Consider the following 25,749-nt stretch of genomic DNA (forward strand, 5'->3'; position numbering starts at 1 on the left):
GGGATGAGATGAAGCTGCTGTGCTGGTGCTAAAATAACATACAAAGAGTTCAACCATGTAAATTACTATTTACAAAGCCTGTTTCTAGTGCCAAATGTCAGTCGTCACATCAGAAGTAATGACATCATGGCTTTTACATCGGAGGGTCATTACTTCAGGAGAACCTTTACATCGCCTGTCTTTGCATCTCCATACTTTCTTTTGAACCTAAGCACTTATTACTTTTAACCCTTCATAATTTCATGTATTTATCTTAATATTAAATGTACATTTATACATGTATACTATATATTTGTGTGTGTGTGTGTATATATATATATATAAATATATATATATACTTATATACATATAAATCAATTCGACACCAGCATATTTTAATATTTCTATAAACTGTATTCAATATAATTTTAATTGTAACACTAAACAAAATTTGTTGATTATAAACTAGTACAAATTTCGTAAGTTAATTTATCTTAAATTTAAAATACTACTATTAAACATATAAATTCCCTTACTGACCCCTATATACAACCCATCCCTGAGCCTTAACACTCCTTACTTCCCCTATATACAAAGCACCCCTGAGGCCTACTACTCCTTAACCCTCCATACATAACCCACCCTAAGCTCTAAAATCTAATAGCCCTATACACAACCCATCTCTGAAGCCTAAACATTCCTTAGGATCTCCATACATAGAGCCATATTTATGAACCAGATTGAATCGTTCTTGCACCACAAGAGCAACACAAACCTTAAGTACGATTTATGAAGCCACGCAAGGCCATCTTTCGTGACCCTGTGTAGCTTCATCGCTACATTAATCGCTGCATTACGCTACTCTGTGCCTGGTGTCTCCAGGGGTGCTGCGTGGGCAATCCCACACAACTTCCATGGATTCCAACGCATTCCCAGATTTTCAATAACTTGTAAACCTGGGAATGCACCAAAAAGATACGCCTCCCCAGCAGAGGCGTAACAAGGAGAAATATCTTTATTTCTCCTCATTTTTTCCTCTTTTTATGTGTGTTGTATTCTGCAGCACACATAGAAAGAGGAAAAGGCCTCTCAGGACTGTTTTTGTGCAGGAAGGTGACCCTTCCTGCAGAAAAACAATCCTGCATGCAGCACACACTCCCTTGCACCATCGTGCAAGAGTGCCTGCGGTGGCGCAAGGCTGCCAAATGGCACCAGCGCAGGGGGAAAGGGCAGGAAGGCTCCATATTGGATAAATACAGCACTTTCCCGTCCATTCCCTGTGACGCAGGGCAGCAAAGCAAGGTGCCTTGCTGCTCTGCTCTGCGCCACAAAGCCCATAAATATGGGCCATAGGATTTAACTTGAGCTAGTGGTTGTAGGTGGGGCCTAACAGAACTCATTTTTGGGGACCCTCAGTGATTTTTCCTCAGTGGACTTTGATCCAGACCAAAAGTGTGAAAAGTACACTTTTGGGCCAGGAAAAGGAAGAGAAAGAGTGGTAAAGAGGGAAAGCACAAATAAAAAAGACCCTGCAAGAGTAAGATAATGGGGTAAAGTGTGTCTGGTGGTGGATAAAAGAGGGATCATGTGAGCTTGAGTCTATGCAGCACTGGTATTCAGGACCGCTGATATTTGATAGCGTCAGTCACTGGCTTTTGAAGAAAAGTTTAGAACTCAGCACCTATTCTTTTACAAATTAACCACTGCCCATACACAACCCACGTTTGAAGCCTAAAAACACCTTAATGTCCTTATGTGTGTCACCCCTGAGCCCTAAAATCTCATTTCTGCCCCTAAAGAAAACCCACCTTGGAGCCCTAAATGCTCTTTACTGCCCCTACACACAACTCAACCCTGTATCCTTGACGCTTATAACCTTACTACCCTACACACCAGTGGTTCTCAACCTTTTGACTTCTATGGAACCCCACTTTATCATTACTAGAAACCAGGGACACCCACTGAATCATTATGGGAATCCGGGGACCCTCACTGAGTCATTACTGGAAGGCAGGGACCCCAGCCTAAACATTGTTGATGATTTGAACCACAAAACAATACACATAAAATACAGAAGTAAGCATTCATCAAACATACACAAATCATAACACATTTTATTTAATGTGCAAACAAATATATAAATATATATATGTTTAAACTTTAATAGGAAGGTTGGAGCATTTCTAAATTCAATTGAAGCCACACATTGTGCATACTATATTCTGTTTGATGCTCCTGTGCTGCTCCCACAAATCAATCTAAGGATACTAATTTAATGTTTAGCCTCCAATTTCAAATTTGTTTTAACATTTTCAATTGTACATTTTGCCACTTTATTTATATACACTACATTAATCTGTTCATATTATTTAATTTTCTAGGCAGTCACAGACCCCCTAAGGAGGCTTTGCAGACCCCCAGGGGTCACCGAACCACAAGATGAGAACCACTCTATACACACTACCCATCCCGGATTCCTAAAAATGGTCTAAAATCTCTTTACTGCCACTATACAACACCCACCCATGTATCCTAAAAACACCTTATTACCCATTCACAGAACCCATCCAAGAGGCTTACAAACTTATCACCCTATGCACTACCCATCCCTGAGCCCTAAAAACGCCTTATTACCACTATAAACAACCCTCCCATTAACTATTAAAACCCTTTGCTATCCCTATATATTACTCATAAAAAAAAATGTTGTTTTATTAATTTTGTACATTAAATAAATTACAATTAAAATAAGAATATTTACACTAAATGATATAAATGTAATCTTAATGTAATATTTATCATATGTATTTATTTTCTAACAGGAAATTACTTAATATTAAACTAATTTAGCATATTAATTTATCAATTAAATGTAATTTATTGCTGCAATAAATGATGTATACACATATGGAACAATGGCAGATTTATAATATTACATATATATATATATATATATATATATATGTATGTGTATATATATATATATATATATATACACTGAAAAACCAAAGGTTACAGGGACGTTAGAGTGAGGTTCTAAATTTACATGCACAAAGCCATAGAAATTCAGCTGTTAAAGTACACCCCCGGCACGCACAGTTTTATCATTATTATTAATTTTATTGCAAGTGTTACAGTGATAATATCAATTATGCCATAGAAGATGTAATCAATGATGTAATATGTGGGGTGATTAGCTGTGCATAGCGAGGGCGCAAATTATAGTTACCTAAGGGCACGAGTTATAGTTACTTATAATAACTCTAATTTTAACAGCTGAATTTCTAAAGGTTTGTGGGTGTAAATTCGAAACCCAGCTTTAACGTGCCTGTAACCTTTGTTTTTCCCAGTGAATTTATATATTTTTTTTATTATATTTCCTAATTATAATGTCCCCGTAACCTTTGTTTTTTCTGTGAATGTTTAAGTTTTTTTTAAACGTTATGTAATATTAAATTACCATATGTTAATCCAACCCTCGCTGTGCAAGGCCGAAGGCTGTGTGCTGCAGGGGTTGGCCCCGGGCTTGGCCACAGGCCAGGCCCTGCAGCCAAACCCCCGGTGGGCATCCAGCCCAGCACCACGCACAGCCTTTGGCTGTGTGTGCCGGGGATTGCTTGCAGGTGTTTTTTCAGTGTGGAATTGCAGACAAAACATCCTTGCTTTGCCTTGGATAAGTTCAATAAGTAGGGAAGATTTGTTAATTACAGAAGCGGAGCTTCAACTGGGGCACCTAATAAGTTTATATTTGTAAGTGCTTCTCAGGTTTCTTTTCTGTGAAATGAGCAACGGTGCCAGAATGGATCCTCATCTGCTTAATTATCCAAGAAGAGTCCACAGTTTTACGCAAAATGTCAACCCAACTAGAGGACTTTCCACAGGCTATTTAGTAAGTGCTACCTCGTTGGATACATTTATAGTGCACATTCTAGGCTACCACTATGTAAAGGACCACGAGGTAATGCCTCCAGTGACAGTGTTTGGTGTAAGTTTGGCAATGTGACTGTTCCTTGAGCATCTTCCTACTTTTATTTTTCCTTTTAAAGACCACAAGGAGAGCCTCAATTCCTCTGTGGTCTCATTTCTCCTGCATGCAGGAGCAGCATGAAATGCTGCTCCCTGTGTATGGGATCAATTGTTTCATGTGTTTTCGTGCCCCCTTGACAGCAAGCAGAAAAACAGATGAAAGTCCGCTCCGAGCGAGCAGGAGCAGTTTTCCTGCCCGCTGGGAGAGGGCTTACAGTTTGCTCTCTCTTGGCAGGAGCTGTGATAGCTCCCACCAAGCGACAGGAAACTATGTCCTGAGGGTGTGCACCTTGGGACATAGGGAACTGGCCCTGGGGATGGTGGTCCCTAGGGCCATTATTGCCAAAGAAGGGGGCCTGCGTGGCCCCCCTCCTTCCTTTAACATAGGGCCAGCTCCAGGGAGGTGGTGGTGCCGGGGCTGAAAACAATAAGTACTGTGTCCCGGGAAGGTGATGGTCCCTGGGGCATTTTGAAATTCAGGGGCAGGGGGGGTCTAATTGCCCACCCCCTCTTACTTCAACGCCAAATCCCTGGGGGGGTCCCTAGGGCCTTAAAAAGTCTATGAAGGGGAGCCCCATCCACTTAATTCATAATATAAAGCCCTGGGGATTTGGCAGTCCCCGGGGCCCAAACTGGTCTTGTGAAGGGGGCCGCATGCACCTTGTCCCCATTATTTATATTTAAATATGCCCCCAGGACCTGGCCCACCCAGGGGCTGAAATCTAAAAAAGTGCAGGAGACTTGTTTTTTTTATTTTACGGGATCCAGGGACCTCTGTGGATTTGCAGGAAACATTTGAAAAAATGCTTTTTGTCCCTGGCAGGGTCCCTGGGGGTCACAAGCACCAGGCCTAGGGGGTCAGGGTATTCTTACCCTGCCCCCTTTTCTTTATTTGTAACTTTATTTTTGGGACTCAGCTGAGTCTGAGTCCCAAAATGGCTACCAACACTTCCTAGTTGAAATGTTTGCAGCCAGTTACATATCAGCACGGGGACTGTCGGATCCGTGGAGGATCCGCGTCCCTAGATTGCTATATTGTTTTTCCTTTAAATTTCTTCAAAACCACTGAAAGAATTTACACCAAATAATAAAAATGCTGCTTTCTGGACCAAGAACTAGCTTTCTGTCAAATTTGGTGAAATTCCGTCCTGCGGTTTGGGCTGTACTCGTGTCTAAAACTCCCTATGGAAATTGCATGGGAAAAAGCATTTTGGGACCTTCCCCTTTTTCTCAGCAATTGACGAATCAGCTTTAAACTTTCAAGACAGCAGCTGAAGTCAGTGACAAACTAGTTTTGAACATTTTATGAGGATTTGTCCAATGGCGCCAAAGTTATTGGCTAAACAAAAAATGCTTTTCCTATTGAAACTAGGTCCTAAATAGAAGAACCTACTGATGACCATCAGTAGGTAGTTAGAGCAGGATGTTTTGTGAGGCCCGGTTGAAGGCGTGAGCAGAAACGTGTAGGCTGCTTCTTTTCTTTTAATGTGTTTTGCACTTTCTTGAAACAATATGAAGACGCCCGAAGAATAATAAATGATTTCCCATTGAACCGGACTGAGGTGCCATCTGGGCTTGCCTGTGATGTAACGTCCCTTGAAGTAACGCCTGCTATGTAATGGTACCATACCCCAGTGGCACATTAAGTGGTATACAGAAGCCAATTTTCAATAACGTCTAGAGGTTTTTGAGAACCATTTAAATGAGTTTAGAGAGTGCACTAAATCCAAACTACGGGCATATTTGTGGCAAAGAAATTGCATGATGCTTTTATAAAAAGGTACATGTAACCATTAGAATCACCCTATGCTTGCAAAAGCCATGTTCTGGAGTTCTGGAGCTAAGCACACTCAGAGTACATAAATTTAAAAAAACGAGACATGTTTGAGCCATGTAGTGCACAATGTTCCTATTGGTGGGGTTCTGGCAGAGGGGTGCTCTACAGTACAGAGAAACTACTTCAGAAAGTGATTTTGCTGTTTGCAGTAAGGCCTTGAGTAGAGATGGACAGATAAAAAAATAAGTTCAGATTCCCTCTACATAAAAAGGCTTCTTCAGAAAGAAGTCCTCGTGTAGGAAAAAGCAAGACACTGCCAGGAGGGATGAACAGAAGAACAATTGTGACTGCAAGTCAGAGTATAAAGTTTTGGGCGTCGTAGATTAGGTTAGATGCTGGACCACCCAAAAAACTGATTTCAAATGTACTTGAAGTGCAGTAGGGCACAGGTCAATGGGATCCTATACCAAGCTTCAGAAACCACGTCTTAAATAACAGAGCAGGTTTTATTTGGGTTGTTTGAGATACAGCCAGGTTTTAAAAAATGTATTTGATGTCTTTATTGTTAAAGCAAATGCATGTAGGAGGTGCATTTCTGGAGCCATTTCATTTGTGTAGGTACCCTTTTCACTAACGTACTCAAAAAGCTTATCCAGGTTAGCAAATCAAGCATTTTTATTCCTAAAATTATTTAAAGCAACCTCCAGTAGGAAGCTCCATTCTTGAGTCTGATGTTCTGGCTTTTACTCTTTTCTCCCTTGCCTTGCCTGCTCGCCTGCCCTCCGTCTCCTGCTTCCTGGTCTTCTTGCCTTGTCCATCTTGTCGTTCTGGTATTGTCCACTGCCAGGCAGCCATTCTGCTACAGCTTTGTGCCAGCCAGGCTTTCTGCCTTCTAGCCATTCTTCAGCCTCAACGTAAACCAAATTACTATTATGACTCAGCCAGGAGTTCTAAGTTTCCTCATGCCCTTATTAAGATTGTCAGTAAAGGCTGCCATTTAGCATCTGTCCAATCCTGACCTAGTGCAATACTTGGGAATGCTGTAAAGTCGACATAATCGACTGCTGTGCACGGGCGATGCACGAGTCTGCCTTAAACAGTTAGGATAGAATTAGGGTAACAGGCCATGCCATGACTGGAACATTCCTGGTTGCTGGAAGACCCTCTGCTGGACTGTAATCGCCCCCTCCCCAAACATGGCGATGGAGAAGCAAAGTTTTAAGTAGGTAGGTATGCGGGTGGAACTGCAGGTTTCATTGTACAGTGCGGTTTTCTGCTGCTTTGCCTTTACCTCGGTTGAGAAAACAAGGCGCTTCCTGTATACTGAATAGTATGCAATTGCGTTACTATCATAACAACATGAATTAGGTACAAAAATAACAATTAAGTCCTCCCATCACGAGAATAATGTTATAGCTTAAAAGCTGCTTTTTAGTTGTTGTTAAATAATGTTGCCTGCGCGACCGAGCAGTTGATATTGTTCTGGCATTTGTAACTGGAACAGGCCTGCTTGTCTTAGCGAAATGCTGCTGTTCCAGAACCGGTTGGGTTGACCAGAATACGTCCGGGTGTGTAGCAGGCATGAGACACAATACTTGATGTTCTCAATCGGCTTCGTGGACTTCCCTTAACCCGGTGGGAATTGTCACGGCCCCGACACTGGTTCACGAGTCAGTTCACAGAGGAGACACTAGAACCCCGGAACATATGTCTAAAAAACCTTAGGACGGGAATCTGTTCCGGAGAGAGCGTCCAGTGGAGCATCTGCTCCGAGGCCGACCTCTAGGGGGCGCGGCTTTCCCATGCGCTACTCCGACTTTCGCAAACCAGAACGAGAGACTCAAGCTCGAAGAAAACAGCACGATTCATTCACCGACTGTTGCTAGAGTGTGTGACTATTCTAGGCGAGGAAGTGGCGAGCTCAGCACGTGCGCTTTTATGATGCTATACAAATCCTAACTATACAAATGCAGAGGCCTATTTATGAAAAAGTCATTCAGTGCAGCAAATCACCTTGCTGTGCTGCGTTACAGAGAAAGGGCAGGAATGTGTCATATTTAAGGCAGTAAGCCACATTCCTGCCTGTTCCTCTGTGCTGGTGCCCTTTTGGCAGCCTAGCGCCAACACAGGCACCCTTGCACCATGGTGCAAGGATGCCTGCATCACAGACAGGATTGTTTCTGTACAGGAAGGGACACCTTCCTACACTTAATCAATCCTGAGCGGCATACCTCTCTTTCTATGTGTGCTGCGCAATGCAGCATATACAGAAAGATGAAGTAACAAAGAGAAATACAGATATTTCTCCTCGTTACGCCTCACCTGGGGAGCTGTATCTTTTTGGCGCATTGCCAGGTTTACCAGTTATGGTAAATATGGGAATGCATCAAAATCTATGGAAGTTGTGTGGGAACAGCGATGGAATACCTTCCCAGGGCAGAGTAATGCAACCTAGAGATTGGCGCTGTGTTGCCTTACTCCAGATTTATGGAGCTACTCATGGCCATGCCAAGTGGCCGTGGCTGGCTTCATAAATCGGAATTAAGTTTGCATCAGCAATGCAAACCAGCTCCTAAATAGAACCCACAGTGATTCAGAAGTCAATGTTCACAGGAATTTGGAGTTTCGCCACAAAAAGTAGATGTTTGGGTATCCACAATGTGCATGTTATAATAATACAAGGGAGCCTGCAATACTGAGATTAAAGTTCATCTCTAATTTACATATTGCAAGCGATTTGTGATGTTTCTAGTCCCCTGTAATGCTAAAATTACTTAGCTGTTCCACTGTAATAAATGACATCACTATGCCTGATGCCAAAACCAACAGCCAGGGTAAAAGGCAGGTCACAGAGCATATTTTGAGCTGCAGTTTAAGTAATGGAAAACCAAACAGGCTTCTTGCTGCTTCTGATCTGATTTTCTAAAATGAGCAGTAAACAGCGGAAACTACATATTTATGGCACTATGTTTATGTTTTTCCATCTATAGGCCATTATGAGAAAGACACAATCACTGTGTGTTTCTACACTCAGCAGCAACATTTTTTAATCTTACTGAAAAAAAAAATTAAGCATATCATTGACTTCTTTTGGGGTGTTTACTTTTGCACCATAGATGCTACTTTTATTATTCAAGTCTTCCAACAGAGGGGCTCATTTATGAGGAGCTTGGACCGCCGTTGCATCACTTTTTCTGACACAGCAGTGAAGGTGTGCTAGCTCCCTACCTACAACATGACACATTTGGCCAAATGTGTCACTTTTCCTGGCCCTGTGTTAAAAATAACCTGCACAGGATCTGGCTGTGTCATGTTCAATTGAATGTATACATAGTGGGCGTTCCATTGGGAAAAGTCACTTACCACTGATGCAGTGGTATTTACAAAATTTTCCTCATTTGACACATCTGTCAGACGTGTCATGCATAGCCTGCATTGTGTTAGAATTCCTACTACACGACAACTCAGGCGTAAGGACTGACACAGTGGTTTTCAAACAGGAAACTAGCCATTTGAAGTCACTTTACACCCTGAAAGATGTCGAAGATGTATGTTTTGCACATTCCCACTGGTTGTAGTAGGTCTACACATGCTGCAATCAGGTAGGACCACTTAACCAACCTGTGACCATGGCACCTATGATTCCATATTTCACTGCAGGAAGGCTATCTGATGTTGTGTACATTTTGTAAGGGACTGGCCAGGATTGTCACTTCGTCATGGAGGAAGGGGTGCCGAAGTCCAGGTCTGTGTACTCCAAAGGACTACAGGTAGGTACACACATAATGTAGGAAAAACATGCATTTACATTTCACATTCCAACATATATGTGTATTCACTTACATTACACTGTCACCCACTATGTCACACATACTCGGGTCTCTACATACACATCAGTAGACTATGCCCACTGTAGCGTGACACATAGCGTATTTCATACATTACACCTTACATCCTCGACCAATGTAAAAGTGTAGAAGGTAATATTCCACCACTTTACATCCTTTTACATTGGTCCTCACACATTAGGCTCATTCCGTCAATTTAAACTGACGCATCGCCTAAGATTTTTTATGCCAACTTCAGCAATGAGTCAGATTTGGGTGGATGCTTTGCAGCATCCTTTACTCGGATGTGTCAGTATTTCTGACACATCCTGGGACCCTACACCATGGAGAACAGTATTGTAAATACGAGGGATCCATGACGTTGTAAACATTTTTAACTCGGGGCAAGTATTTCTGATGAATCGCTGCTGCATTGCATCAGTTCTTGTAAATGAGGCTCCAAGTCTCTTTTTCATATGAAAGAGCAACACCACAAGGGGCCTATTTGCGAGAATGTCATGCAATGCAGTGTGGCAACTCACCTAGCTGCACTGCATGACAGGGAAAGGGCAGGAACGTACAGCATTTAAGGCAATACTGCACATTCCCTTTTCCCCTGCACTGACACCCTTCTGGCAACATGGCGCCAATGAAGGCACCCTTGCGCCATGTGCAAGGATGCCTACAGGATTGTTTTTTTGTGCAGGAATGGACAAAATCCCCTTAAGTATATTCCTCTTCCTATGTGTGCTGCAGCACACATAGAAAGAGGAAGTAACAAGGAGAAATATTGTTATTTCTCCTTGTTACCCCTTATCTAAGAAGGCGTATCTTTTTTACACTTTCCCAGGTCTACCAGTTCTGGTAAATCTGGGAATGCGTAAAAAAAACATGGGTACTGCGTAGGAACACCCATACAGCAGCCATGGAACACCTTCCCAGGTCAGATTAAGGCAACCAGTGATTTGAGCTGCATTGCCTTACTCCAGATTTATGAAGCCACTCGGTCCATACAAAGTGACCTTGCGTGGTTTCATAATTCACATATAAGGTTTGTGTGGCTCTTGCACCACGTTGCATGGGGCAGGAGTGACCCAAACCAGCTCATAAATAGGGCCACAGGTATGTAAGCATTTTTTGGGAAGGGAGATGGTGTCAGCATGTATTATAAGGAATAAAATACCCCTGCCATATGTTATGAGGTTACTGCAAGTTACCTGGAAATTCCATGACCTTATTCAGAAACTCAGAATTGTGTGTCTTGTGCCTCTATATGGTCACAGAACTAAGTGACGTGGAATCATCTTGTGATGCACAGCAAGGGGTACTTTATCCCTGGTGTTATTACAGGGTGTGGGGTGAGATGCGGTGACACACAGGGCGCCAGGCTACTTACAGCAGGCAGCTCTAACAGTGTTTTCAGCGGGCCGGACACACCTTCAATTCCACTAGGCATTTTCCTGTTTGGCTGGAGCCCTAGAAGGCCGGGTTTGGAAGCCTGGGGCTACTCCTTGTGCCTTTGTTTCTTTCCCCAGCTCCCCCAGATTAACTGCTGCATACATGGGGAGGCTTCGAGGGAGAGAAAAAGAAACGAGAGGAAGGTAGAGAGAAAGTGATCAGAGAGGAAGAAGAGAGACAGGAGAGAGAAGACAGGGTGGATGGAAGGAGAGAGATGGCAGGAAGGGATAAGGGGAGCAGGGTGGGTTGGAGCATGTTTGCCAGGGCTGCTTTTGGTTCGAGTGCGGTCCCGCTTCTCGGCCTGTTGCCATTGAAACATGACGCCTTTGCAATAACATGACAAACAGATTCCTGTTGCATGGAGTGCCACTGTGCTAGCCCTACCCGTTTTCAGGACATAACATCAGCTGCCTTGAGGCAGGTAGAAGTCGGAGTTAAATATATGCCCATCTCCTCACTGAACTCCACGCACACTCCCTCCAGTACCACCTGTCTGTCTGCCCTGACGCACCGACAAGGCCCCGGTGGAAAGGAATAGACGGGGAAACAAAGGTGAAAAGGCGCTTGGTGGGACCCCCGGCCTGCCTTTGTGGCGGCAAGTGGTGCAACCAGTGATTACCAGGAAAATCTGCGCTTCACGCTGGGTTGGAGAGCAGCGAGGGTGGTTACGCCCAGCGAGGATCCGCGTGAGAGATTTTGCTTGCACCTGCCGCTCACTGCACTTCACAGAGGCGTGAGGTGGGCACCCGGGGCATGGTGAGCGGCAGCTGCCATCTCTACGGACCTCTAATCAGGCTCCCCAGTCTACATACCGAGTGTGAGTGAATACATCTGTGACGTCGTCCTTCTTTTGTGTTTTTTTCCCCTTCGTGTGCCGTTTGACCACTAACCTCGCATTTCTGCATCACCAGCTGGCAATGTGAAAGGTCCCCCACTTCCTCCTTGCTCGAGGTGCATGTTCCTGACCTGCGCAGTCCGGTGCTGCTAAGCAATAGCCGGCATTAATCCTGCCAAATATTGGGATTCCTCGGGCTCACAGGACAATGTCACGTTGGAAATTGCCAGAGTAGAAATAACAAGCTCACAGTGCGTTGATGAGTGATTGTTTACTTCTTGCTCCACTGAGCCCGAGAACTCTCGATGCACAGAGAGGATAAGTGTTCATCTGTTCGCCACGGCCTCTGTTAATTACCTTTCTTCCATGATGTCTCTAATCGCCGCCACGCTAGGCCCAGCTCCTAGATGAGTATAATAGGGACCTTCATCCTTTTCAACGATTTGCTCTGTTGAAATAATGGAACACAATTTCGTTAGTACTTGCTTTTTTTAATAAACATTTTAAACCGTAAAGAATTTCACCCAACCTGTTGGACGGGCTTTTTCACGGGAGGCTTTCTGACAATTTTTCACTTTCGTTTGTATTACTGCTGGTTCAATGCGTAGGTTTTGCAAATAATTCCCGGTAAAAGTAAAAACTGGACGAGTTAGTTCACACGCACATACACTGTCCACTAAGTGTCCCAAATAGAAGAGTTAGTAATAGAAAATATGTCTGCACCCCTGAAAAGGTGTCAGGACGAAAGGTTTGACGGTTATGCTGCCATTTTGGGCACAACCACTTGACCAATTGTATTTATATTGTATTTTTAAAATCACCATTTTAACATTTGAAACATCAGACGCCATACAATTAAGAGAACAGATTTCAATTTGAAATAAAAGAATGTATTTGGCACAAGGCTATTAGAATATTTTAGATCAACATTATGTGCATCTAGTCAATGAGAATAATTCACTTAAAAGACAATAGGTATTTCCACTGCAAACAGATAACATGTGCTCCAGTTAACAATTTTTTTTCAGGTGTGAAATAAAGGCAAAGACAGAGGCTTTTGTGCCACCATAAGTGATCAAATGCACACTTAAGAAGTGTAGTTTGTGAACAGTAATAGTGTTACTCATTTGTAGGTGTGAATTTGTTTAGCATGTCCCCCCGAAACCCCTACTCACATTTCCCTAAACCCCTCCCATTCAGGAGTAGATATTCCCTTTTTCCTTCCACTCCCTGTGGCCTCTTCCACGCTTACACCCAAATTGTATACTCTTACTCCTAACTTGTATACTTACATGTACAACGATAACAGCATAGAAAACTTAGGAGAGGCAGAGAAAAACGATCCTGTGTGTTCAGCAGGTCAAACTTTATGGGAGCGGCGGAAAAGCAGAACAAACAATTTGCTGCTTGTTCTCTTGTAGCTTCATGTGAGGCGCACGATCCTACCATCTAGTGTTAGGTCAACAATCTTACAAGCTGATTCTCTTGAAGTATTGTTCTGGCTTCTGGAATTAAACAAATGATTCCGGACCATGTCAAGCTGAAGCCCATAATGCACTGGGACGGAGCCTTGGGCAAAACCTTTTACGTATTTTTTCATGTAGGTTTGTTGCAAATAATACCCCAAGTACTCAAAAGGTGGGAAGAAACTTTAAGATGCAGCATAGTACCTTTCCCAATCCAGAATGATCAGATACAAAGCAAAATTCCCTTTAAGATTCCCCTTCTTACATGTGTGGAACAAAACACGAGTAAAACTCATTAAGAACACTTACAAAGACAAAACAGCCTTTGTTGCTGTGTTCCATATGTTTTTTTTACCTCACGTCATAAAGGTTATCCCTTTCTTACACAGCACAGTTGGAGGAGAAAGGGTCACTCGTCAATCCACAACAGAATATTCGTCAAACTGATGGTTAAAGGTACATTATTGTTTTTGTTTGCAGCATCTGTCTATTGTAGATCAACATGGTATGCTTATAGTGCAAAGCAGGATGCTCAACTTGCCTTAAGGGGTGAAGGTGACGCAGTGGAAGAAGAGGATGCAAATATTGTCTCTAGAACGGTTAATTCACTAAAACTTCTCCAAGGGTAAATACCACCACTATGTGTTTAATGAATGTGTGGCGGAACGACCAGGTAGCCAGCGGCAGTTCCGCCATAGGAGCGTCGCTCCCCCACACTGCTGCAGAAAGAGTGAAAAATAAGATGGTAATAACATGATTTGATTACTGCTTTATTTTGTACTCTCTGCTGAACGGAGTGTGGGGGCGGGGCCAGTGTGTCATTGCTTCTGACTGTCAGCAATGAGGAGTGGCCAATTCAGTTTGAAGTGTGCATGTAGGTTTGGCCGACTGTCTTACTACGGCCAGCCCAACATGTGGTATTCAAACCTCTTAACCCAGCTGTCTTTGACAGCTGGGTTAGAGAGAAGGCACAGTGCCTTCCCAAACGCTGAGGCAGCCTGCTCCAGCCAATCCAGACACTTCAGTTATGTTGCTTAACAGCATGAGCGCAGCATCTGGATTGGTTGAGATAGCTGGCTGTGTGACATCACCTTGTGCTCGGAAGAGTTTGGAGCCAGGAACTGGAGAGGATAGAGGACCTGCTGCAGGATAAGGAAAGAGAAACATTATTTTTATCTTTCTTAATTGTTTATTTCACTGTATGTTTTAATGTAATTGTGTAATGTATGTTTGTTTAAATGTATGTAGTGCCCACCATTTTTTAATATCACCAGCTGCCACTGCAGGTAGTAGCTCTACAAATGTCAACACTAGGAATGTACCTAAAAGGACTTGTGGTATCCCCCATGTGAGTGTAATGAAAAAAAAATGGACTCTATTGGCACATGCATAGCAGATTTGTATGCAACATAAAATCCATTCTGCCAAACCGGATTCAGAAGAGGTCTTCTCTGAAGTGGTTATGCATAAGCAACAGTTTGTTGTGTGGAGTACATGAGCGCTCCTCGTGACATCCAGGGTATGTGAGGGGCACTCTGCAGTACACTGTGAACCAGTGAAGAAGGATGGTTGAGTAAGAATTCATGTAATAGCAAAGGTGACACAACTTCCGGTAACAATTTCAGGTGTATAAGCAATTTTACTTTATCCTTGCGTACCTGAAGATTAGTTTCATGTATTCACATACTCTTCATAAAGAAGTGATAAGCACTAGATATACCATCAATCAAGATCTTTCACCACAGCTACAGGAATTCTGTGGCTCAAAAAGTGGACCCGTAATTCTTGTAGCAACAGCGTTCAAGTCCTGTGCAGGTACCGGGACTCTTTGAGGTAGGTTCAGGCATTCCAGGTCTTCCACAAAGGTCATAATAATATTTAGTTATTGAATATGTTCCCTATTTTGATGATATGGTGCCACTGCTGCCTAGTGAACTCAGACTGATGTGTAAGCTAATACCGTTTGCTAGATATTAGAAAATACAGAATAGCGTGTTGGGCTGATGCACGTATTGGGGCAATGTGAGAACAAAAACGGCTTGGAAAGCATTTTCATTTAGCTGTTTGCATGCTCATGTCATGGCACAACCTGTTTCTTTTAATATTGATATGCAATGTAGAGGTGAGGTAATTTGATGGGAAAACCATGGCTGCCATGCCCATTTTGACACAGTGAAGGTTATTGTGATTAGCGCCTGTCATAAATTTCTGATCTCATCTGGCAGAAACCGTAATTGGGGGGAAAAGTATTTCCAAACATCATTGACCTACCTTTCTGCAGAGCATTTCAGTGAGAGTGGCATTGTTGAGCGCTACGTTTTGTTATTTGTCTTGCTACAAACCAATGTCTCTGGATAGTCTCAATCTGTTAAGTACAATTGATATAGAGTCTTGAAATGTAATTTATCTCCCGCTTGTGGCTTTACTTGTGACCTCTGATTCATCTGTATATTAGTTCTGCACCCCTCGCCGGTGTTTGCATAGGCGATTTACTTGCCTTCGTAGAACCTATTGTTGTATCTCCCTGTTATTTTTACAGATAGCTGGACAGCATGCATCCCACGTTGCTTTGGTTCTTAAGTGGAGCAATGGCTGAGGATTTGCAGACATTCTCGTATTGAATATGTTTGTGCTGAACCTTGGGTGTTATCTCGACAATATTCTCTAAAAACCGATTGCTCTGACCATTGCATTTTCTTCCGTTTTTTTAGATGAGTCTCTGCAAGGTGTTGGATTAAATCCTCATCGGTTGTAATTAATTTAGAAAATGTGGAAGTTGGCTGTAAGCCAATGTATTGCTGCAATCATGGCCAGTCTGTGTCCAGATTATTTATATGCTTGCTTTCTTTAACCTGTGGTAGCCTATTAGTAGCCGCAGGGTTCAGGAACCCCTTCATGAACGTTGACTACTGTGATGGAATTAGGCACAAATATAAATATGTTCTTGATGTGCAGCGGTGCAATTTTCTTTCTATGTGATATTTTATGTACTTTCTTTCAATAAGGTACTTAATAGACCGTGCTTGTTTTATTTAGTGCAGCAACATTATCTCACTGATTTCAACCCAGTTTACATCATCAGCAAATACAGGGGGCCTGTTTCTATTCTACTCAGTGTTTAAAGTCTTCTTCCTCCTAGCCCACCTACATATGTATTCCGCAGTGCTTGGCAGTGCGTTTGTTTGCTGTATGATATGTGTCAGTAAGAAGCGCAGGGTGTCACATTGGGTAGGAATTAAAACCTCCTTCATGTGGAAGAACCACCTGGTAATTGTTCAAGGCAACATCCTCTTCCCTTCTTCCTTGATGTCCCTTTTACTGGTCTTCATGTTCTGTGTTAGCAAGTGGTGGTGTAGCAGGTAAGGGAAGCTGGATGTCTGTCATTTCATTTGAAGCATCAAGATGTTTAGTATTTCCCCTGAACTATCATCCTTTGCTTTGTGACTGGAAATGAGCATGATTCTGGTGTAAGGTGCTCTAAACTTAATTCTCTCGAACTGATGAGTTGTATGTTTTTTTGGGCTATTTTTTGTTAATGGACGTCGAAATTTGTGCAGAAATTATGTGTGCCACAATATGGTCAGTTCAGGGGTTGAAATAAATTATTCTCTGGCGCATTTTGGTTCAATTTCAGACTACATGCTCAACATTCAATGGAACATGGAGTGGATCTGATCTGAGGTTATAATATGATGAATGATGCTTTCATTTGAGGCCATTCTTTTAGACAACAATCTATTTGTGGTCACTCTTCCTTCCAAAGTTAATCTTTTGATCAATAGCTCTAGTACGCGTCATCCAGCTCACTAATCCTGGATGGTTCTGTGTATACATCCTTCTTGCTAGTTTCAGTGTTTTCCCACCAAGTCTTCTTGAAAGGCTTACTGGGGTGACAGTAGATCCTCTCTCAGCATCACAGCATATGTCAAATACAGCTTGTTCCCTGATGGTAGTTTCATGCACTGAGGAGCTTATCACAGTAATTGTGAGCATAGGCCAAAGATTGCTAAGCGAATGCAATTTCTTAGAGGTTAGCGGGTGTTGCACTGGGGACAAGATTTAAAATGCAGAATTCCCCCATAGCAATCACCTCTTCCTTTCTTCCCAAAGTCGTTCTCACATGAAGAGATTCTGTCAGCATCATAACTGCTAAAATTAGTGATTTCACGCAATTCAGTACTGGAGCAGAAACATACATTTGCAGGCCTGTTGGGAAACAAACTGATCTTACATGGAGCCTATTTTCCAATGTATTGTGGGCTTCTGGGTCACACGCCCATAATTCCTTTGAGTAATGCCTAAAGCAAGAAAAATGATTTTGATGACAACAAGCTGAAATATGACAGAACCAATGAGTGCTGCAAACACACTACACCCCTCCTTTTCAAGCTTATATAGGTGAAGAAGGGAATTCAATTAGAGCATTTATTCTATTTGCAGTCCTTTGTTTAAGAGCTTCATATTAGTGATTTTGTAAGTATCTTCTTTCTTATTTTTTTTAATATCAATTTTATCAATTTTATCAAGAGTTAGAAGACATCTTTTATGGTGTGAGAATACAATGGGGTAAAGAGATAGCATGGGTCCTAGTCTGAAAGCTAGCTCAGAGAGTTAACGCTGATAGTCGAAATAGGCTATGATCTGCAGTCTGCACACTGAATCCCAGTATCTGTCTTCTAGCCGTCTAAGGAAAGTACATTGATTAAAGTTAACTGAAGTAATAGAAACACCTGTTATTTACAGCACTTAGAAACAACAGAAATGTGCTCTGAAGTGCTATATTTAAAGCAAGTTGTTCCAAGAAACCCCTTTTCTTAATGCCAGATTCAAATACTCTCTTTTGATCTTGTGACCTGTAGATCTGGCTTCTAACTTCATTACCAGCATGTGACCAGAACTAGCGTGATATGTGAACAACTTGTTGCATTTTTTGTCCCTCAAGTTGTACTTTTATGTAATGTAAAAAAAAGAGGCAGCATAAAAATGAACTGTACTGTATGCACTCTACAACTGTTAAAATTATACTTTTTTATTCCCCTACTCATTGCGTTAATTTTTTTATAATCTGCTTTCAGCTATACCAATATACAAAATATTGTCCAATGTACAACAGCCCAAACGTGAGATACTGCTGCTCAAATCTTGTGCTTATATGCTGGAAACAAGACCGAGCTGGTATTCACCAGATTTGGCCATCAGTATCAAGTTTTGGGGTGAGTTTGCGCAAATTAAATTGTCTTGCGTTACTACAGTATTTCTTCTTGCTGTCAATTTCTTAGGTGACAGAGATTTTGAAAATAGTTTATAAGGTTATTCAAGCCCATGAACTGCAACGGCCTCTGTCCTTCCTAACACACTCCCTTGCTATAAATGGGCAGCGCTGATTGGCTATCACTTGCTCCGTTGTCTTTTTTCCAGCTGCGAGTTGTAAAACTTCTCATTTTCAAAGAAAACTGCTAGTATTCAACACACTCCAGGCAAAAGATTTAACCGGAAGCTCTAGCTCACAGGTGATGCATGTCTTTTGTAACTATTTGAATATTCATGACAAAAGCGTTCTACAAGGAACTTTCTTTGGTGGGAGTCTGGCTTCAGGGACGAGGTACAGGGTTGTGTGCAGTAGTGACAGTTCGGGAGCAAGGCCGGACGGGCATTTTGTTCCACTGGGCATTTCTCCTGTGGGCTGGAGCCCTTGGAGGCCAATTTTGAAAGCGCAGGGCCTCTCCATGTGCCAAGAGCGCCCCAGGTTAATTGCAGTAGACAAGGGAGTCTTCAAGAGAGAGAAAGAAAGGAATGGAAGAAGATGGAGATAAAGGGATCAGCGAGAGATGAGGGAAGGACAGAGAAAGAGAGAGCGGATGAATCGAAAGAGAGAGCGCACATGAAAACGAAAGGAGCGGCCTGATTTGAGCATTTTTGGCGAGGCTGCTTTTGTTTCCTGAACAGGCCTTGTTCGGAAGTCACTCCTGATCAGAGTTCCGATAGGCGTGTGTCCATCTGAACCTTTGAAGTGCAAAATTTGTGCACACGTCTCCTCAGCCCACATACACTCAACTCGTGACCAGATACTTTAAGTTCTCAATATTGGTTCATCCGAGAGCTACAACATAGAAACATTTTCAGATATTAAACGCTTTTTTCCATTATGCCTCGAGAGAAGATTCATTTGTTTATGTTGTCAGTAGTTGGAAGTTCAAGCACAATGTCAGTATATTGCTAGAAAGTAACAGTTGCAAGGAACAGGAAGCAGATTCAATACACATTGATCCCGCCTTCAATTTTGGGAACCAGCCATTTGTATTACCATGTTTACATACACTTATTTTGTCTGCCTTAGAAAGTTGAAGGACTGATTTGCTCCAAAGAGAATTCATATACGCTAAGTCTCAGTGCTTGCTTACTGGGATTGGTGTTCATTACCTGGAAGTTGAGACGAGGTCTGTACAAAAAGCCCTTTAACCCAGAGTTATCAGTCAAGGTTGGAATAAGTGACTTTTAGCGAAGGCAACTCTTTGCTTACTAACCACAAAGGTTTTGCTTCTTGAAACCTTTATAGCTTTATGTGCTGCGAGGTATTCTGCCATCTAATGGCGGAACCTGGAATTTCTTCAGTAAAAATAAAAGTTTTACTTAAGGGTGTCGACCAGGGGTTGAGCCAGTAGTACATCTCCGTATTATCGAATGTAATATTTGAATGCTGAAGTACATGACCGATGTGCAATAGGCTTAGAAAGAAAGTAACTCCATAAACTATCTTAGTAGCAATGCACCCTGGCACCAGCAGGTTACACAAAGAGTCTTCACAAGATGCTTGAATGCCTTATCTATCTTAGAGGCATTGAAAAGTGCAAGCTAGAAGATAGACTTATGATGACATATCTAGAGTAAGTACATTACTCTGCCCTGCATCCAACTCGACAGCAGGTGTATTAATGAACCAACCTATCAAACTAGGACTCATGACCTGCAAGTCTGTAACCAGCGAACCGTAAATTGCAAACTACAGGTATCGGTTTTCCATTGCATCTACACGTCTCACTGACCCAATACCTAACGATAAACTCTTTTTATACAACACAGAGTCTTAAATAGATTTGAAAGTCTTCTTTTGCACCTTTTCCCCATTCTACATATGTGCTTATATATATGCAAATGAAATACCGTCTGTGCAGCACATTTAACGTAGACTACCTGGAAGCAGTTAATATCAGTTGTTATCCGCAGTGCTTAACTGCTAAATGTTGTCCCTCACAGTACCCAGAGCCAGTGGTTAAATTCAGGGGCGGCACCGCCATAAGGGTGGAGGAGCATCATTCCTCCCCAGCAGTGGCAGCTGCAAACCTTTTCCCAAAAATCAATAATAAACTGTGATTATTATTATTTTTTGGGCATAGGGACGGGGCCATGGGGGTGACGAACAATGTGCACTCCCCCTCTGTGCGCATGTATGTTTGGCCAGCCATCTCGGGCCAGCCACACACACATGCGCAGTGGGCTCTCTCCAGTCCAGGCACAGTCTGCCTCGGAGTGCCCTAGCTGGGCACTCCCAGCCAATCCTGATGCTCCTCTGAGCAGCATCAGGATCAGCGCAGGGCAGGATGGGAGTCTGTGCCTGCAAAGGAGCAGGAGGAGTGGATGGAGCGGCAGTGGTGGCAGAGGTAAGTGTTTTTTAAACGTATTTTATTATTTTTAATTTAATCCTCCCCTCCGTGCGCTGCCCTGCCCCTTCTGCTTCGGCAAGCCACGACTGGTTAAACTTAGTTGGCCAATTGCGTCAGGCATGCGGTCAGAAGCATTTGAAAATATGAACTACAATGTAATAGACCAATGGATGAAGACTATTGACACAGAGCTCATTTGTATATATTAATAATTATTTTATTTTAGTATTTTTGAAGAAACATGACTCTGGCAGGAAAGCTAAAGCTACCTCTAAGGCTGAACCTAAAAAGTAAGATTGGGATTGCTTACTTACTACTCCTGTCTCGGGACTAGTCCTAAAGTGTGGTAGCTTCCTTTCAGAGGAAGGAGATATGGAGGCAGAGGCAAGAATCCTCTATGTTTTTTTCATTATAAACATCTTCCTCTGTTAGGAGAGAGAGTCATCCAGACAGTCCGGGTTTATCTTGGCATTTTGGTACTTGTAGTTTTGTTTTCTTAAAACTATGAGCAACAGACGACAAAGTCAAAGAAGAGGAATGCTTGAGATACTAATGGGTAGCATTTAAAAAAAATTCCAATTTAGCATGTATGTTAAACCTCTGTACTGGAGATGGGCTACAGTGTGTATGATTCAGAATGCTGGGCTTGGAGAGTCTCCTTACTGAGGAGAGATGGCAGCCTGAGGCACGAGGGATGCTGAGTGGGTGAGCATCTTTGAGGAAGAGTAATTAAGAAGAGTATAAAATTGATACTTTTGTATGCACATACATCACAACAGCTACGCACTCTTAGGCAGCAGGAAAATAATTGCAGAAGCCAGTAAATTTGGTAATTGCATTACATTTCCTGCCTATATTGCGGCCCTTTTCCGAGCCCTGTCCCTTGAAGCCCATGGTCCGTTTGGTGAACACTTGTTTTTCTCTCATCAGTTTTGAAGTACCGAAGACTCCATAATAACTTTGGGCCAGATGTATTAAGCCAAAGGATGGTGTTGGACAGTGCTCTAGGCTTTCCAGCTGACAAAACGGGTCTGTAAATCAGTACGAATTGCAATTGGGATTGGGGAACATAGCGCCCTCTCCTTATTGTGGTTTAGAAAGGAATGTTTTAATAGATGGTGATGTACTTCTACAAGCAAATTATTGAAAGGTTACTGACACCTAAGAGGGAGTGATAAATGGTTGCTGACAGCTTCCCTTTTGTGAAATTTGCAGTAGCGTAACGCAAAATGATGGGGCCCCCTACGGTATATGATGAGGGGCCCATTAGTCTCCAATCCCTCAAGGATATTAATTGGCCTTGGGTTGAATAGGGCCCCCGCCCAGGAAGGGATTGCTCTGGGAGTGTTGAGTGTTATGCCCCTGTTTAAAGGCAAAGGGACCAGTGACCCCTTTCAAGCCCTTTGCTGAGGGTTTGTTATGCCCATGGGAGGCAGCACAATTAGCAACATTAAAGCAATAATGTTGCACGTTTTCTTTATTTCAGCTAGATAGGGAAAAAAGGTTTCCGCGAGTTGTTGCTTTTCAAGCCATCGCAGATGCTGAGGAGGCCTCACACGCATGAGGTCCCCACGGCGGCTGCAAGGCCCTACATGGCGCACCTGGAAATATGGCATGCAGTGGTTCGGGGGTCCAATGCATGCCCCCAGCTGACATGTTCCCATATGGGAAACATTTTTTTGGGAAGTAGCTCAAACCTTTTGATGGAACCGGACTGTTTAAAAAATATGTTTCCCATTTGGGAAACCAAATGAAAGGTTGGTGGTTTGCTTTCCTTGCAAGTCCCCATTCCTGCATTCACAGCCCTTTGTAGAGTGTCACACGTTGCGACCTGTCTAATATTCATTCCACATCACAGGCCGGTACATCCTCTACGTAGGATGGTATGGAAAAAGCAACATTCTCAATAGTGAGCAAAACCCTCAAACCCCTTACCTTTGGAAAGCTTTGATGAGAATTTTACCTGTGAAGGTGGAACCTCTTTGAATATGCCAAATACAGACATGCAATAAAGACATTATAAAAGACTTCCACTGTTGTAGAAAGCATAGCGGCTGCGATTAAAGCATGCCAACGAATACTTTTGCTTTCCTCCTAACACCTTTGAGTTGACTAACGTTTTAAAATAATTGCTACCTATTTATAGTTATTGGGTCAGGAGATCCTGCACGCATGTCTGAAGATCTGTGAATAAACATATGAGATTGCTTCTTAGAAGAAGGACCTCTCTGGAGACCTGGGGACTACAGACACAAACTTGTGAAATGCCAGTGCTTTGTACTGTGTGTGAATGAAGGTGGGGGGAGGGTGCTAGGGGGGATTGCCATCACTGAAGAACGGATTTTATTTTTCTGAGCGAATCTGCTTTCATTGTATAAATTGAGATGTTCACGAACAGAGTGCTGCCTAAATGAGAAGCTGCTTCTCAGGGAGGAATATGTGAAGCAACTCAGGCAGGGGCACAGCTAGACCTGAACTGAGTTGGCGGGGCCAAACTTCAAACAAGGGGTAGGGCTAACACTTTAAGCAATAGAGCAGAGCTTCTTCGGAGCTAATATGACAAAATGGAGTAATAAAATGTGCTTTATACGCATAGTGGACAAATCCGATGAAAACAAATGTGTTTTTATTGAATTGACATCTTAGATGCTGTCAGTGAACGTTGTAAGGGGACTGAGGGCACTGAAAACTAAAATGCACCTTCATCCGATTTCAAGATGAAGCATATTAAAACAGTTTTTTGCAAAGTTATTTTAAGATGATAACACTTTTTGCCAGTTCTCCCACAATTCTATCTGGGGCAGTACAAAGCACTTGTGAAATATTTATCCCTGCAGACCCAGGTTAGCGCTCCTGCTATATTGTTGACAGAAGATGGGTTCTCATTCTGCCTGTGAGGATATTCAGGGCTGCATTTTTTAAGGCCCCTAGCGCCACAGAAGCATCACTTTTTGTGACACTCCTGTGGCGCTAAGCACTGCACCGTATTTACAAGGTGGCATTAAGCCCCTTCAGATGCAGCACTGTGCATGGAAGTGGCGTGCAATGGGTGTTGCTGTGTGCGTGCCACAACAACACCCATTGCATTTTGACACTGCCTCACATTTATGAAATTTCGTAAACCTGAGGCAGCGGCAAAATCTAACACCACCCACAGGGGTGGCATTAGCAGGGCGCAATGAGGAGAAATACTTTTATTCCTCCTCGTTTTTTGCTTTTTCTATGCGTGCTGCATTCTGCAGCACGCACAGAAAGAGCAAAACGCCAGAAATGATTGTTTATGTGCGGGAAGGTGTGCCTTCCTGCACATAAACAATCATTTGAAAATGACGCTTTGGTACTTCTGTGTGTGCTGCATTGTGCAGCACACACAGAAGTACCAAAGCGTCATTAGTGATTGTTTATGTGCAGGATGGGACAACTTTCCGCACATAAACAATCATACCCCTCAACCAGACATCCTTGCACGTTGGTGCAAGGATGCATGCGTTGACACTGGCAGCTAAATTTAGCACCAGCGCAGGGGGAACGCAGGGGTGTACCGTATTCACTTAAATACGGTGCATCCCAGCGTTTCTAAAGTGATGCAACGTGGCGCTGCCAATTTTGGTGCAGCACCGCGCTGCGCCACTTTTCCCTAAATCTGGCCCTCAGTGTTTCCATGTTTGAGGTTGCACAAATGTGTGCAAGTCTTTAAATATTGAGCTTAGAAGATTAACACAGCTGATGTGAGTGGGGGGGAGGTGGATGACTAGGAATAACCTCCTCCTGAGAGTGAGTGCTGATTAGTTGTCTATACTACTGTTTTTTAATTAATCTACCAAGAATATGCCTTATACTAAATGTACACAAAATAGTAGTTTTTAGCACCTCACATTAAGCAGTTCTCACATACATGAGATACTCATCCCGAAACATCTGGTTCGATATTCAAAGAAAAGCCATAACGTTTTTTCTGGTCATTCCAAACAGGAAGGAATATCTTCCTGTCTGGCAATAACATTGCTTTTCTGACTTTGCCAGAAATGGCTCCTACTGGCCAACCGTAGGTCAGATACAGGATTTCAGGAACAGCTGTGAAAATCTTCTTCAAATGCTGGAGTTCTAGAGGTAATAAGCAACAGACATCAATTCAAGCTCTCCAGTATTGTTATAGATTCTTGGAACATATGTACTCCATGACCACATTTTTATTCCAAGAGACTTGCCATGCATCACGTCATCCTTTTACCATTACAAAAGCAAGTCCCCAGAGAGGAACAAGGTACCGGAGAATACTGTATAGTCTTACTGTCTTCTAAGTCAACAGGGGCATTCCATATGTTCATCAGTATCAGGAGAGTCAATCTATGGGTACAGAGAATTCCCTTCAAAGTGAAGGCTGCTTCATGTTAATGATCAATCTATTGGATGCTTATCTTCGTATTCCATAGCTGTATATCACTAAAAGGGCTGGGTCTTGCCATCTGGACTTTGCTCTGTTTCGAGAATCTTTACCAAGATGGCACTCCCTTTGGAGCTCTTCCCCATCTTCAGTGTTGGAATACGTTCTTTTACCTAGATGACTGGCTTCTGAATGCTCCTTCTGAAGAAGAGACTTCGTAAGGAATAGTAGCACTTTGCTCTTGTCTGATGCTGCAAGGAATTCTCTTGAATCTGCCAAAATGCCAGGGCAACCTCCAAGTAGAGCTTTAATTCGAGCCCATTTCTGCACAGACCT

The 25,749-nt window shown here is 42.7% G+C and overlaps 1 protein-coding gene across 2 annotated transcripts in view; it reads right to left on the reverse strand.

Moving 5' to 3' along the window:
* The window catches only part of TET2 (tet methylcytosine dioxygenase 2), a 208,574-nt gene that overhangs the window by 65,029 nt on the left and 117,796 nt on the right, over positions 1-25,749 (reverse strand). For both annotated transcript variants that reach the window (XM_069241407.1, XM_069241398.1), the window contains one exon: positions 12,260-12,350. In XM_069241407.1, coding sequence (XP_069097508.1) covers positions 12,260-12,350 — 91 coding nt within the window. The remainder of the gene's footprint in view (positions 1-12,259; positions 12,351-25,749) is intronic.

The sequence above is a fragment of the Pleurodeles waltl genome, chromosome 1_2, assembly GCF_031143425.1.
Source record: "Pleurodeles waltl isolate 20211129_DDA chromosome 1_2, aPleWal1.hap1.20221129, whole genome shotgun sequence".
In the NCBI taxonomy this organism is placed as follows: domain Eukaryota; kingdom Metazoa; phylum Chordata; class Amphibia; order Caudata; family Salamandridae; genus Pleurodeles; species Pleurodeles waltl.